This window comes from Poecilia latipinna, unplaced genomic scaffold (genome assembly GCF_001443285.1).
Source record: "Poecilia latipinna isolate Pla-1442-1.1 unplaced genomic scaffold, P_latipinna-1.0 Scaffold788, whole genome shotgun sequence".
NCBI classification, from domain to species: Eukaryota; Metazoa; Chordata; class Actinopteri; order Cyprinodontiformes; family Poeciliidae; genus Poecilia; species Poecilia latipinna.
Window position 1 is genome coordinate 117,056 of NW_015113404.1, and position 15,508 is coordinate 132,563.

Genomic DNA, 15,508 nt, shown 5'->3' on the forward strand with positions numbered 1-15,508 from the left:
ATAAAACGATGCTACCCGACTGTAGTTTTTCGTCGGCAACGTGAAGCACATGTGACCGGATTAAGGAGCCGTTTTACGCTGGAGAAAGCTTCCCCCTCTTCTTTCAGAAAGATGCCGCATTGTTTCAGGAGCCCCCGGACAACATTTAAATGATTTACTGCATTGTGTGTGCGTGTGTGTGTGTGTGTGTGTGTGTTTTCTCCAACAAAATAAAAGGTTGTGACAACTTTGTTCCGCAGAACCGAACAAATAACTTTTAAAAGAAACCCGTACATATCAGATTCTGAAGCAAAATCCTCCATAAAAAGGTGATATACTTGTTTTTTTGTTTTGTTTTTGTTTGTGAAACTAAAACACTGTATATTATCAATGAAAAATATTCTTGCAACATATGTGCTTTATTTGACTTTTAATTGCAGGATATTTTCATCAGCGATGATAAGGATAGGCTTTAAACTGTTAACAGTTAACAACAGGGGTGGATTGCTGCTACAATGAGAGGAACAAGAAATCACAAGCACAGCCTGGCACACAAATCTGAATCATAAACTGGCAGCTTTGGGTGGATTTTCTGAGACATGAATTAAAAATGGTGCTAATGAGAGCTAGATGTCATGAACCAACATCACCAACAGCTCAGCACACACAACAAAAGTCATCATCATCCTGGACAAGAAAATACTCAGTTTCTAAAGCAGCGCTCTCTTCACTGTCTTTCCTCTTAAGCCAGTGATGTTGAAGGCATTTTCTGCATCTCTTTCCATATGCTTTAATACCAATGCATTTAACCGCTAAGATGCAGATGTTTTCATTATTCACCACGCGTCTCTAGAACAGTTTCCCAGCATGCCCTCTTTCGCTAACGAGCCCATCGCCAAACAGTGGTGCACACTCCAGTCATCAAGCGTTTCCAGAGTCAGCTCATTGTGGATTCGTCTCAACTCTTGCATGCAAAGAGGGTAAAAGTCACAGGATGTTAATGTGCAAAAGTATGTGAGATCACCTGTTTATTTTGACATTAAAACCCCATAATTGGCAGAGGAGGGGGGGGGGGACCTTTCTATATTTTTTTTTAATCACTGCTTCAAAAATGTGCATACAAACACATTTAACCCATGCCTCATTTTCTCTACCTTCATTACTAAATTGTGTTTTGTTTTGCTCTACCACACAGAAACACACAAACTCCAGTTTGGGTCTGAAATTATAAGCACTTAAAGAATAAAAAGAGTTTTGTATTAGGAGTTCTTTTTTTCTTTGTGAATGCCATTTGAGCTTTAATGTCTCACATGCTCTAATGGGGAGGGGAAACAAAAAGAGGGGCTTTAGCGAGAGGTCAAATGATCTCAAATATGACTTCTTCTTTTTTTTGTAAACACGAAGTTTAAGATATTTTAGAGTTGCATTCTTGCATTTCTCGTTAGATAAATGTATTTACTGTCGTGTAAGTTCGTTTCACTTTAATTTTACTTTGTAAATATTTTTCCCCGTGGTAGAGTTACAGCAGGTCAGACATACAGACAGTAAAAGCCTTTTCTCATTCACACTGGCATTTCTTTTTTATTTCTTTTTAGACGCTGCTTTCACCCTGTGACTTTTAGAAGAACAATACTCTGCATGACCGGATCACACTACCTTCGCTTTTCCTCCCGTAGGAAATATGATGTTATGTGAGGGGAATCACGCGGGAGTCAGAAAATCCTGGTAGTCATGCGCTAATCCGGTATTTAAGGTCAACGCTCCAGTGTTTTGGGGGCAAAGACAAGAAAGAGGCCTGCATGGGCAAGCGAAGCGAAGAGGGGCAGGAAGTTTTTTTTTTCTTTTTTTTCTTTTTTTACACTCACTCATATTTGCTGAAGCTCAGGTGTGCTGAAGTAATGAACTTTTATTCTTTGACTAAAAAGTCAGGATTGTAATTTTCAAGTGTAATAAGGGTCACAAACTGAGTTAAATCCAGAAGCAGCCGTGCGTAAAAAAAAAAAAAAAAAAATCTGGTGACATCATGTTTTGGAGAATGTGGCCGTACTGTGTTTCTATGCTGGTGTGCGCGGTGCTGGTGAGCGCCCAGTTCCCCAGAGAGTGCGTTACACCGGAGGGGCTCAGGAGCGGACAGTGTTGCCCGGCGCCCCCCGGCTTCCCCGGGGACCCCTGCGGTGCTAGCGCGGGCCGCGGACAGTGCGTGTCCATCTCGGCCGACGCGCGGCCGCACGGGCCGCAATATCCCCACGACGGTCGGGACGACCGGGAACGGTGGCCGGTCCGATTTTTCAACCGCACCTGCCAATGCACCGGGAACTTCAGCGGGTATAACTGCGGTCGATGCAGACACGGATGGACCGGGGCCAATTGTGATCAAAGGATTTCTGTCGGTGAGTTTTCAATTAAAACAATATAATTTCTTTCGATTCAAAATCGACTAAACGTCGTTCGTTATTTTAAATCAAATTAAACCATTTGTGCTGAATAAATGGATCAAAACATGATAAAGATAGCACAACTGTTAGACTCAGAAATGTGATATTTTCAAGGAAGTATATAAAACAAGTTACCTACAATTATCTAAATGTTTCAGTGATTTCTAAAAACAATTGCATGTGTAAATCACGAATTAAATATAAATGCATCATCTGTTAAATTAAACACATGTACAGTTCTTGCATGAATTTTGTCCAGGTTGAGCCTTTCCATCCTTGCAACTGCAACCATACGCAAACACCCATGCACCTCTAGAGTGAAGACAGTTGATGTTTTTATGCCCAAAACATCGAGAAAAAGTGACTTTCTTGTTTTTACCACATCCGTTTAAAACAAAAAACATTTGTTTGACTGATGTTGGGTCTTATTTTCACCATTAAAATAAAGACTTCAGAAATGAAAAACTGAATTTTTTAGAAATTGAAATAACTATAGAATAGTCTATTGTAAGTTGAATCAAACTATATACTGATGGTTTTGTACTTCTCTTGATAAGGTAACCCTAATGTAAAAAAATATATATATATTTTCTTATGTACTTGTCTACAAGTAGATTAAAGGTTTCATCCAGGAATCTCTATACTACCTAGAATAACTCAGGTCAGGTTGGATCACTCTAATTATTTAGGGGTTTGAACTATGATTAAATTCTGTTCAAATTCCTTTAAAAAAAAAGTGCAATAGCCCTTTAGTTTAGCACTGAATCTGAAAATACACTGAGGCATCAACTTCAGCATTAATGTCATAATGTGGCTACACAGTTAACCCAGGGAAATCCACCATCCATTGACTAGACATGCAAGGAATGTTAAACATGTTTGGGGTGCAAACAAACGGTTCTGCCATGGGCACCAAAAACAACCAATCCACGCAGTTATATCAGTATTTATTTGAATATTTCATATTGTGAATTTATTTGTCAGACTTACCCATCAAAGTTTGTCATCAGCTGTTATACCTAAAAATTACTGGTCTGCTAATAAATTGTGGACATTCTGTGCTGAAGCTGACAGGTACTTTCAAAAGCAACTTAACACATTTACAGACAAGGCAATGTACTGTTGCCTGTTTTCTTAAATATTGTGGTCATCTGCCAATATTTGACTCTTAATATGTGTATAAAATAGCAATAGCCACAAAAAAAATGTTAAATAAAAAAGAGATTCCTGCTTTGCATAATGGACGCGTTGTGTTTGAGCGGACAATATATCAGGTTCACAACTGACTTAAGAGTTAACATGACGGAGTCTCTTTACAAAACTAAAAACGATCTTTCTTTCATTTCCCCGACAGTGAGGAGAAACGTGATGCAGCTCAGCTCTGAAGAGAAGCGCGCCTTTGTGAACGCACTGAACCAGGCCAAGCGCACGGTGCACCCCGACCTGGTGATCGCGACGCGCCACTACTCGGACATCTTCGGCCCCGACGGGAACACCACGCAGTTTGAAAACGTCACAGTCTACAACTACTTTGTCTGGTCTCACTACTACTCTGTCAGCAAGACGTTCCTGGGCGCCGGGCAGGCCAGCTTTGGCGGGGTGGACTTCTCTCACGAAGGCCCCGGGTTCCTCACCTGGCACAGGTTCCATCTGCTGCAGCTGGAGCGAGACATGCAGGTGAGGAGGTGAAATTAATAAAAACATATTAAGTGATAAGGGTCACACACTACTTTGCTTTGCTCCTCTGCTTGTTTATGTTTAGTGAATGTATCTTCAGTCCTCTGTATTTACCAGAAAATCCTGATCGACTTTCCAATGTTACGCCTTAACAAACAAGCAGCACGCAAAATGCTTCTATAAACAATCCACGGGCTTTGGTTCCAACTGAATTTACACGCTATCTTTTTCCCTAACACAATAAAATCTTGAGTGAGAAGGGTTTTCTTTTCTTTTCTTTTTTTTGAAAATACAGTACCAGACATTTTTTAATAATCCCTTTCACAAGCGGGTTACAGCTGAGAGTGGAAAATGGGGCTGGCATGTGGAGCTGAAACCATGGCAGAGTGCTGGACTCCTACAGAGAAACTCCATCCTTATATCCTGTGCAGGTTTGCTGCTTGAGCTCCTTAATTAGGGGCTTTTGTTCAAACCCGGCCAAACAGAGTTAGAGAAAGATCTAATTTGGGAAACACTGACACTTTCTATCCTACAAAGACACGAGAAAAACAAAAACCTATATTTGAACCGTGTGGATGATTCTTATCCACTTTAAGGGAAAATATGCACTCTTTGATGTGCTTCAAGGTGCTTGTGTGCATATAAAAGATGAAATCAGGGTCTACTCCAAGTATTATTTCTGCTTTTGAATCAGTAAAATCCTCATGGCACCACATTTCTGTTTTCCTAGGTTCCAAGAGACGGGGTAGAGGATCTTAAAATCAGAATGTTGATGGCCTATTTATAGTTTTATTAAAGCTGCAGTAGGTAACTTTCGTAAAAATATGTTTGTTTTATTTTTACATATTTGTTAAAACTGTCTAACAGTAGAATGAGGCAGATAATCTGTGGGGAAAAAAAGTACTCTTAAGCCTCCTCTCAGTGGTCGTACAGATACCTGCAGAACTGCCTTTTCTAGAGCCAGGAGGAGGGTCTTATCACTGTCAATCATGCTTGTGTAGGCTCCCTGCTGCTCCACAGGTCTTCCGTCAGAACAGAGCCTCTGGTGAATGCACAGGCTAGTAAGCAAGACCACCGATCAGTCATTTCTGACAAGTCTCTCTTTTTCTTAAGGCATCTCAATCTAAAAATGCTTTTCCAGATACTGTAAATTGCAAATTTAGACTGTAGTAATCATCACCTTCATGTGAAGTTACTGCCATGGTAAATTTTTTAGTTTTTCTCCTCCTAATCTGCCGGTTTGAGCTTAATACAACAAAACCTATTGCAACTTTGGACTCTGTTTCTGTCATGCAGGACATGCTGCAGGATCCCTCCTTTGCCCTGCCCTACTGGAACTTTGCCATCGGCGGGAACACGTGCGACATCTGCACAGATGACCTGATGGGAGCCAGGAGCAGTTTTGACATAAATTCCCTAAGCCCCAACTCTATCTTCTCGGAGTGGAGGGTGGTTTGCGAGAGCGTTGAGGACTACGACACGCTGGGAACCATCTGCAACAGTAAGACGAGTGTTCGTGACCACGCTAAAATTCCTTTCATTCTTTCAGAAGAGAAGGAACAGTGTGAGAATGACGACACCAGTGGTTAGCTTTTCTATTCTCTGTCAGGCACAGAGACCTCTCCCATCAGGAGAAACCCAGCAGGAAACGTCAACAGGCCCATGGTCCAGCGTCTCCCAGAGCCCCAGGACGTGGCCGACTGCCTACAAGTTGGCACCTTCGACACACCCCCTTTCTACTCCACCTCCTCTGAGAGCTTCAGGAACACAGTCGAAGGTGAATTAGAGCTCTGTGATGTCTTAGTCTTTACTACATGTACATGATATGTCACTAGAAGGCCCCCCCGTGTTGCTTTGTTAGGCTACAGCGCCCCCAAGGGGAACTACGACCCCATAGTGAGGAGCCTCCACAACCTGGCTCACTTGTTCCTGAATGGAACAGGAGGGCAGACGCACCTGTCGCCCAACGACCCCATCTTCGTCTTGCTACACACCTTTACAGACGCTATATTCGATGAATGGCTCAGGAGACACGGTCCAGGTGCCATAGCAACTAATTCTGATATGCAGTCTATGCATGTTTAGTATTTTCTTTCCTCTTACTTGAGTAATTTCCCAACAGATTTAGCTGTGTATCCTGAAGAAAACGCCCCTATTGGTCATAACAGGGGTTACAACATGGTACCCTTCTGGCCTCCTGTGACAAACGCAGAGATGTTTGTGACTGCGCCTGAAAATCTGGGCTACTCTTATGAAGCTGAATGGCCAGGTATGCCAAAGTCTTTTTGATTTACTCTTGTAGTTCCTGGTAAAAGCACGTCTGTTTCTTAAAGGTTTTCACAATTTGCCACTTGCAACCACAAAATATGTAATTTATTGGAATTTATGTTAAAGTCGATGGCATTTTGGTGTACAAGAAAACACTGTCTAAGGCAGAAAACGGAAGTTATCACCCTGAATCAAAATGAAACACACCTACTTTATATTGTAGGTGGGTTTTCAGATCAAAGCATCTGGTAGATTGATCCAGGACATAAATCCAATTAAGAATCAGTGGCAAGACTTAAAAAAGTTTTTCTACAGATGCTCTCCATCTAATTTTATTTAATTTAAGCTATTCCACAAAAATGAATGAGCAAAAATGTTTTCCTCAAGATGTGCAAAGTTGGTGGAGACATTTGTATCAACTGGCAAATGGGGAATACTTGATTATATGAAGTAGTATTAGTGTATAGGGGATTGAATATAAATGCAGATTTTTATTTGCAAAGAAAAAAAAAATCCCAAAAAGCAGGTTATGTGTTCTTCTCTTTGCCTTTTATTACACAATATTAAATAAAATACATTGAAGTTTGTGGTTATAATATAAAGATTTTGGCTATATTAAGCACATCGAAAGTAATAATCGTCTGCTTTTGTTCCTCTAGGCACACCTTTCTCTCTGACTGAAATAATAACCATAGCCATAGTCGCTGCTCTCGTGTTGGTGGCAGTCATCTTCGCAGCAACCACGTGTGCTGTGCGTGCCCGATCTCGCAAGATGGAGGGCCACCAGCCTCTGCTCGGGGACCAGTACCAGCGCTATGACGACGACAAAGGCCAATCTGTAGTCTGAGATCACAGCCCCAGCACGTGTCTTTTCTCCTGATTTTTCCAACAACAAAGCAATGTTGTTCTGTTCTCCATAACACAAAAAAGGAAATCTTGCAGCGTGTATGCCCAACCCCCTAAAAAGTTAAGATTCTTAACTCTTTATACTTATGTTGCTTTGCATTGTCCAATCACAGCAATTTTCACTATGCATTGAAAAAGCTGGGGCGGAGGGGATAATGAAAAACAAGTAAAATTCATGCAAGATGATGCCCTGTCAAATAATGAGGTAAAGAATATTAAAGTAGTTTGCTTTCCAACCTATTAAATTGTGTTCAGTGTAATTGTAATTTACACTCAAAGGTTTGTCATAAACACAGCTTTTAACAATCTCTGCCAGTGAGAAACTAGTGTCCAAGTGAGGGAGCTGTAATGCCCACAAGGGGGTGCTGTTGTTCAATTTCTAAGAATCTTGCTTGTTCAGAACTTACAAAAAGAGTTGCACGTTGTTTTTTTACACCTTATTTAGCTAACTAATGTATTTAAGTTGCTAATAAAAAACAAGAGGTAATTAAAAGGAAATTAAGTCAAAAGTTTAATGTCTGTTTTTTTTTACTTAAAAATGTTTTGACTTTCATCACTCTGATTATTCTGTTTGTGACTCAAAACGAGTTATTTTTAAAAATCTGCTGAATGAGCCTTTCCACTTTTGCTAAATCTATGCTTAGTGGTTTTCTAATATGATTCTTATCTAATGTGGTCTAAATACAGAATGAAAAAAAGCAGAAATTTTATTTTCATAAATTTTATTCTTAGTCGTCTTTCATCAATGTAGAATACTTCATTTCAGGTTTTACTTGTCGAACTGCTGCTTTAAAGCACAGCCCCTTCTAAGTTGGTCTTAATACCTAAAATCCTCATTAATGACCCATTTTGCATCTTATGTCAATACAATGCAGGTTTCAAAACTCAAACTCTGTTTTAAAGGATCTATTGTTTTACGCAATTTATTAGTCCAGTCGATCCTGTATTTATCTTACTCTGTAGATACATACAGGAAATGCTAACTTCTGCACAGAAGTTAGCTTTCTGTTGTTAACCATATTGTCGTTGACTGGTGTAAATTTAGACAATGCCACAAAGTGTCGCTGTTGGCTGTAACTAAAAAATAAAATAAATAAATAAAATAATGAGGTAAGTCTTCATCATTTCCCATCTGTGGGAGAGGGCCGAACGCAACTTCTGAAGCCGTCAACATTTATCTCCAGAAGATTTTGAGTCATTTGTACAAGCAAAACTGATGAAGGCTCGAACAGGTGATCGTCAGCCTCACAAGCTAAAACCAAGTGCCATACCAACTGTCTTCATCCACAAAGATCTTAAACCCCACTGCCAGCTAGAGAGCGAAAGACGCTGGGAGAGGCAGGAAAGGCTGGAACCTCTTTTCAGTGATAACGGAGCTGTTGCTACTGTCCATAGTAGCAATAGCTAAGCGCTTAACAACCTTACTCATTGCTTATTTGGCTGGACTGAGGTGGCAGAATCGGACCAAGCACCAAGCATACCAGAATTCATTGCAGCGTAAACAACATGGTGACATCCGTGCTACGATATATTATTAAAATAGATCAAGTGTTTTGGAGAATGCGAGCACTGCAACATAATTCAGCTGCATTTAGGAGTACAATTATTTTGCATTTTAAACTTTTTGACCAAAAGTAGATAGATCAATTAATATATGGTAATAGGCCTTTATTTAATGTCACAAGGAGGCCATGCTGCACTATTTGCATATTTTATTTATATATCTATTTATTCTCTTTCGAGGTAGAGAAAGAGGTACACGAAAACACTGACTCCTAAGTTCACATTTGTCCATAAAGCGTGTTCTCTCCACCCCAGGGAGAGAGGTGTAAGCGGCAGCACTCACCTGGCGGGGTGTCTGGTTTCAGAGACAGCCCTTCTTGTAATGGGAGTGTCCTCAGGGAGCATGCTGGTGTTAAACTGTCCTCCTACTGGTTACAGGCTTTAATGGGAGGTCTGCTGGTGTGGCTGCAGATCACATACGAGTTGGATTTGACTGTTTCAACAGCCGTAGCGCCTCAGTTTAATTTGCCCTAGAGCCGCACCGTGAGACCACTTACTGCGGTTTTTTTTTTTTTTTTTTTTTTTTTTTGAGGGGGACGATGGACGAGGAGCGCAGCGGCTCTCCGGACCTGACGGACATAGAGACCAAGTTGGGTCGAAAAGTTCCGGACGGTCTCGTTCGGTCGCTCGCGGGAGGGAGACGCAGCGACAGGCACGAGCACGACAAGTCAGCTGCGCCTCACTTGGCCAACTGCAAACTCTGCGCAAATTCAACGGACCTGAAGAGACTGCAGGGTAAAATGCTGTTCTTGAGACAGGAGATGGTGAGCATAGAACTTTTTTTTCTCTTAACGTTTTTAAATCAAACTTCCGTCCTGCATTAAAATGAGTTTCATTTTAAAGAGTCATAGCACTGTAACCTATGTTTTGTTTGTAACTTACTTAAAGTAACATTTTGTTTGATAAGTCAATCAGTTTTGGTTAGAGAACTCCTCAAAAAGTTTAATAACAGAAAGGTAGCAAAGACAAAAAGCTTAAGTATTTGGACCATTTGTTGCTAAATGAAACCTGAGTGCTAAGAGGAATGAAAATAATGAATCACATGTATGTTTACCTCAGGTTGATAATACGAAAAATATTAAAGATAATACAAATCTAGGCAACTATTCTTGGATTTTATGAACAGTTATATTTCTAAATAAATTTATGGTATCCCAATAACAAAGTAAAGCAGCTGTTTTGGAGGCGATAATTCAGCTTGTTGTGTAATCACAAATTTAGTTATTGGGACACAAAGAGCAGTTTCAGACCTGCTGATAGAAAAGATGCAATTACTGTATTCTTCCAGTCTTATTGTTCATAGCATTTGTTGAAACATTCATGGCAATATCTAAGATTTTGTTGTTATTAATCAGTTTTTTTTTTATTTATTTTATTTTAATAACTTCATTTGTAACTTGCACAGATGATCAGATGGTTTAATTTCAGCTAAAATAATATGTTTTGAGCAGCAACCTTTTTTAATATGCCTTACACACATGGACAGTCATTCTGTAAAAAGTTAAACATAGTTCATTTTAGCAGCTCTTTATTCTGTATTGTGGTTAGATCTTTGTATTAAAATCAAAATAGCAATACAAATATCACAGCTATAACTGTCATTTTAGCCACTATAAGAATACTTTGTGCTTTGCTTGTTTTTAATAAAGGTAGTTAGACGATGTGATACATTTTTCTGTCACTTATTTCTTTTGTTTTAACTACACCTAGAGATACTTATTCCCCATATAGTCTCCATGGACGCTTTCCCAGACAGCTGACTACTGTTTTGACTGACTGAGGTCACAAAAGGTATTAGGATTCCTGAGCAGATGGTCTGGTTGACCGGGTTTTTCACTCTGTGAACCAGAGCCCTGCAAGATGGCCAGTGGACTGTTCTGGCACTACAGAGTTTGTGTTGTTAGGATTTGATTTATTATGATGTCAGGGATAATATTACACTTGCAATTATCTCAGTTGGCCTTCTCCACAGGAGAAACCCTCAAAAATCCCAAGTAGTCATTGCCATACAAGTAAACAAACCAATCAGTTTAGGATGCTGCAGCCTAAAACAGATGTCGATGGAAAATTTTCCGCCGGTTTCGCAGGAACGGAGAAGGTGCTGTCGTGTCCTGGTGGCAGGATGTAACAGCTGCCCATTTGTTGTTTTTCATTCACGCTGATTGTCACCCACAGACGGGGGAATCCCTGTAAAACGCTGCAAATATGCAGTCCATTTCCACCCACACGCACACACACACACACACACACACCCAGTGGCACGGTTCGTCATGCCAGAGAGTTCAGACAATGGTCGCTCTGTGCATGGCGGTCGTATATCATTCATTATCGTGGATGGAAACTGCTAGTGGTCTGTGCCACGTAGTAAAGGCCAATAGTCTAAACAAAACAGCACTGACTGTTCCAACCATGAGAACACTAACAGTTAAGAGAAAACAAAACAAAAAAAGCCAACTGCATCTGCTCATTACAAGGTCTAAGCTGAGCTTTGCAACTTGATCCAGTGTTTGGTTAGTAATAGTCATGGTGATGGTTTTGTTCGTCCTGCTTCCCCCCCCCCCTCTTCTAAATATAAGAAACCAATATAGTTGTGGGGGGAAAGTTAAGTCACTAACTAGAGTGGAGTTGAAAGCCAAGATTCTGCACTGATTAGTATTTATTTTTGGTTTGTTTTTTTTTTTGCTAATACGTGTTATTCAAGTTGACATTTTTATTATTGTTACATCATAATTTTGGCAATTCCTCTGGTTATGAATCATCTATCTCATAAGTGAGGCTCAAGGTCAGTCCACCGCTTTGCCAACAGGCATGCGTATTTCTTACATACTCGTTGCCCTTCTGTCCTTTCTTGTTTTCATTTCATATCCATCAACCAGCTGTATCTTACACTCATGCACTCAAATCATTGCATATGAGATTCTATTTATTTTATAGTTTTTATAGTTAAGCATATAACATACTCATTATTGTTGAACAGTTTTTATTCTGTTGTTTTCTGAAAACCTTTTACTGCCCCCGTTGACATTTATTCTTGTTCTGGCCCCTGTTTGGATCAACTCAGCCTTATGATTATTAAATAACCATATTGACAATGAGTGGAAGATAGATATAGAGTAAGATTTGGCACAGAGTGTAATTTAATAGATATTGTGCAGCTCCGACTTGCCAATTCAGATGATGACCAATTCCATTTTCTTCCCTTAGCACGTTAAACGTTGAGGTGTAACTCGGCATTTGCGCCATGTTAAATTACAATGCTCTACTCCCACCATGCAGGCGAACCTGCGAGCCATCGACGTGAAGCTCATGCAGCAGCTGATGTCGATCAACGACGGCATCGAGTCCATCCGCTGGATGATGGAGGACAAGGGGGACGCAACGAGCCAGGACGGCAGCCTGACGGGCAGCTTGTACAGCCTGTCGGACAGCCAGGACGGCTCCTCCCTGCGGGGCAGCTTCAACAGCCTCAACGACGGGAACGGCGACGGCCTGGACGGTCTGTCCGTCGGCAGCTACCTGGACACTCTGGCGGAGGACCTACCCGGAGACTCGTCCCCGCCCACGGACCTCGACCGTTTAATGGATAAAGCCGTAATTTCTGGCGAGTCCTTCACCAAATCGCCGCTGAAACTCAGGGTGGAATCGGACGAATACTACTGCTTTAGATAATAGTGATGAGATAGACAAAGACTACTGAGATATATGGAAGAAAACAAAGAACTCCTTTGTCCTGTTTTTTTTTTTTTCTCCCAGTTTTGAAGACGTGGGCATGTTTGGGAATGTTACATTTTCCCTTGACACCATTTTCCTGAAGTGGATTAGCAAAACCTCAAAAGTTTTTTTGTTTTTTTTTCTTTTACCAAATGTCACAAGATGCAAGAGAAATCCTCTCTGTAGCAAAGACTGCTTAATATTTTTATGACTTAAAAAAAAAAACAAAAAAAACTCAGAAGGTGCCGAGTTACGATTTATGATTATATTTATTGTTAAATTACCCTGTATGTGTGTGGTTTCCATCTAAAAACAGGTCGAACAAAAGTTGTTTCCTCCTAAGGAAAGCGGCGCTCTCTGAGGAAAAACCAGCGGGTTAGGACTTTGCAGCCGATTGGAAAATTGGACATTTCATGCTGAACGATTCGAGTAGTTTAACTCCTTCAGGTGGCAAAAGTTATTAGTTTTGAACTTAAAAGCAAGTGCAATTTTCCTCCATGCCAAATGCCAATGCGCCACCTACAGCACATGTCTTCCAGCTTTATTACTTTAACTGGAGTTAACAAAACTCTTGGCCTCCAGTGGGTATCAGTGGTAGCTTCAGCTTGTAGTCTTACTCAAAGCTTGACTGAAAACCAAAGAAATTTCTCTCAGAGGTCATTTACGCCTGAGGCTAAACTGCATTATAGCACCAGATGAGAGATTTGTTATCTGCATAGGCGTGTGTGAAACGCACGCTCGCTTTGAGGGCACATGTTTTGTTGTGTCGGCTTCTGACGAGGTTCTTTTGTCTGTAAAATTGCTTTGGTTGATTCGTTGGTTTGACGTTTTTGCGTTTAACGATGTCCGCTTTTGAAGCCGGCATAAACAAACATTTTATTCAATGTTGCTTTCTTTGTTGAGAAAATAAAATAATATATTGTGTTTTTGTTGTTTTGCCCCCAATATTTATGCCAAAAATAACTGATACTGTGATGAAGCATGTGCCTTCTTCCAGCTTTCTTTTATTTATTTTTTTGTGTGTTGTTTTTACATTTAAAATTTTCATATCATAGTTACGAATCTTAATATCGGGGAAGGATGAACCCCCGCCTCTCTATGGTTCAGGATTCACAGATTCACCTACTGGCTGTTTGTCTTTTCTGTGGAACGTGACTTAAATTATTTATGGGAAAATTCGTGTATGCTTTTTTCCTACTGCATATTTACAACATTTAAATGAAAATGCAGCATGAGAAGCTGAAATACCTAGACACAGCACTATCCGACATCCTATTGGCTGGTGTTCACAAAGCAGCCAATCAACGAGGACCTTTCATTTTCTTTGATGTTGATTGGCTGTACCCCCCAAGAGCAGAAATAAGGAAAACTGAAAATGTTAGTTTCGGTGGTAGTCTCTAGTAAAATAGGCGGTCCTACATTTTTTGGAGTAGGTTTCAAGTATTTTCAGACATCATCTGGCTGTGGTTCCTAATTTCTACAAATGCTGTGGGTCCAAATGGAGTTTTAAAATAAGTTACGTCATGACGGCAAAAGAGCTTAGTTTTGAAGTAAACACTTAAAACAGAATCTGTTTCACATCTTGCCCTGATCTGAAGGAGTACAAGAGCAGATCAAAAAGCATCAGACCCAAGGTCAAAGATAGTGGTGGTAATGTGACAGTGCAGGGCTGCTTCAGGATCTAGATGACTTCACTGAACTGATGGAACCATCACCACCACGTCCACCTCTGCATATGTCAAAAATAAATAAAATGAAGGCCTTCAAGTGAACTAGTCAAAGTCCAGGGTTGTGATTGGACCTTAAACCTTCCATTCATGCCGAAAAAAAAAAAACCTTGTTCTTCATCTTTCTGTTCACTCTTTAATGCTTACAGTGAAAGCCTCATCATGTTACACAAAGTCTTTGTGAGCATACATGTTTGAAGATAAAATAAATAAATAAACATCTGAAAATGTTACTGTGGAAAATTGTGGTATATCAAAATGGAAACACTGCAGATCACCTGAAATGAGTTGGAAATTTCATAGTGTTCTCGCTGCTTAAATAAAATCTTTACAGTTCAGGCTCTCGTGAATTTATCAGCTTTTTCTGTGCCTCATTGCTGTATCTCATTAGTGATTCAACAATTCAAAAATAAGAAACGAGGCGAGATTGGTCTTGAGATGCCAACCACGCAGGGGCATTTTTTATTATTATTATTATTTTTTTTTTTATCTCTGAAGGTATTCTCATCTGAAACTCTGTGTCATTTGCTCCTTATATTTCTTGTGATAATTTCAGCTCCAGACGCAGAACGCAGGACAAGTCATTATATGAAATATGAGAGCCTGGCCAGTGAATGTCGGGGCTGTTCCTAGACAGGGATCTGACATCCAAATAAGTTTCTTCTGCCTTTGCTTCATCATAAAGAACTCTTCCAATTCTGAACAAAGTATTTGCGACAGATCGTTAGTTTTTATGAGTTTCAGTCTTCTTGAGTGTGCACAAAAAAACCAAACTGCACATAAACACTCGGGAGAGTTGCGTTTGGTCCAGACGGGTATAATCACTTTATCCTGGAACAGTAAGCATACTTATAAGTTTGTCTTCGTCCATGAGCAAAGCAGCTTTATTTTGGTTTTATGCTTCCTTTCCTTATCTCTGCCTCCCAGGGGCTTTGACAAGCTTAAGCTCTCAGTCAGGCTGACCCGGGCCAATAAACCAAAAAAGAGCTCCGTGAACGGCGTGCGTGACCTCCCTGTCAGCACTTCAATTAAAAACACACACACGAAAGAAGCTGCTCCGAACTTGCCTGAATGTCATGTCCAAACAAATGCAGCTATGCGCCGGCTGACTAATATTCCGTTAGTAGAAAAGAAACATAAAGCCGAGAATACATGCAAGCCAGTGGCCGTGAAATAATTGAGACCGTCAGAACAGGTTCTGTCAGTCACTGCTGTGATTGGTCTAAAGCAGAACTCCAGAGT

The 15,508-nt window shown here is 40.4% G+C and overlaps 2 protein-coding genes across 2 annotated transcripts; both read left to right on the forward strand.

The window, feature by feature from the left end:
* The first annotated feature begins 1,574 nt into the window (after nucleotides 1–1,574).
* On the forward strand, nucleotides 1,575–7,777 carry LOC106956099 (5,6-dihydroxyindole-2-carboxylic acid oxidase-like). The gene is made up of 7 exons (XM_015046682.1): nucleotides 1,575–2,369; nucleotides 3,769–4,091; nucleotides 5,388–5,592; nucleotides 5,701–5,868; nucleotides 5,953–6,132; nucleotides 6,214–6,360; nucleotides 7,019–7,777. Exons 1-7 carry the CDS (start codon nucleotides 2,003–2,005, stop codon nucleotides 7,204–7,206), a joined length of 1,578 nt encoding a protein of 525 aa, XP_014902168.1. The 5' UTR covers nucleotides 1,575–2,002; the 3' UTR covers nucleotides 7,207–7,777.
* A 1,227-nt stretch (nucleotides 7,778–9,004) lies between these two features.
* lurap1l (leucine rich adaptor protein 1 like) lies at nucleotides 9,005–14,497 on the forward strand. The gene is made up of 2 exons (XM_015046695.1): nucleotides 9,005–9,592; nucleotides 12,105–14,497. The coding sequence occupies exons 1-2, from the start codon at nucleotides 9,368–9,370 to the stop codon at nucleotides 12,495–12,497; spliced, it is 618 nt and encodes a 205-aa protein (XP_014902181.1). The 5' UTR covers nucleotides 9,005–9,367; the 3' UTR covers nucleotides 12,498–14,497.
* Nucleotides 14,498–15,508: the final 1,011 nt, after the last annotated feature.

What these genes read in the sequence shown, in the direction of transcription:
- LOC106956099 (XM_015046682.1), top strand. Translation starts at nt 2,003, where the DNA reads ATGTTTTGGAGAATGTGGCCGTACTGTGTTTCTATGCTGGTGTGCGCG. An exon ending in TGATCAAAGGATTTCTGTCG is followed by an intron (nt 2,370 to 3,768) that starts GTGAGTTTTCAA and finishes TTTCCCCGACAG; the next exon opens with TGAGGAGAAACGTGATGCAG. An exon ending in AGCTGGAGCGAGACATGCAG is followed by an intron (nt 4,092 to 5,387) that starts GTGAGGAGGTGA and finishes TCTGTCATGCAG; the next exon opens with GACATGCTGCAGGATCCCTC.
- lurap1l (XM_015046695.1), top strand. Translation starts at nt 9,368, where the DNA reads ATGGACGAGGAGCGCAGCGGCTCTCCGGACCTGACGGACATAGAGACC. An exon ending in TGTTCTTGAGACAGGAGATG is followed by an intron (nt 9,593 to 12,104) that starts GTGAGCATAGAA and finishes CCCACCATGCAG; the next exon opens with GCGAACCTGCGAGCCATCGA.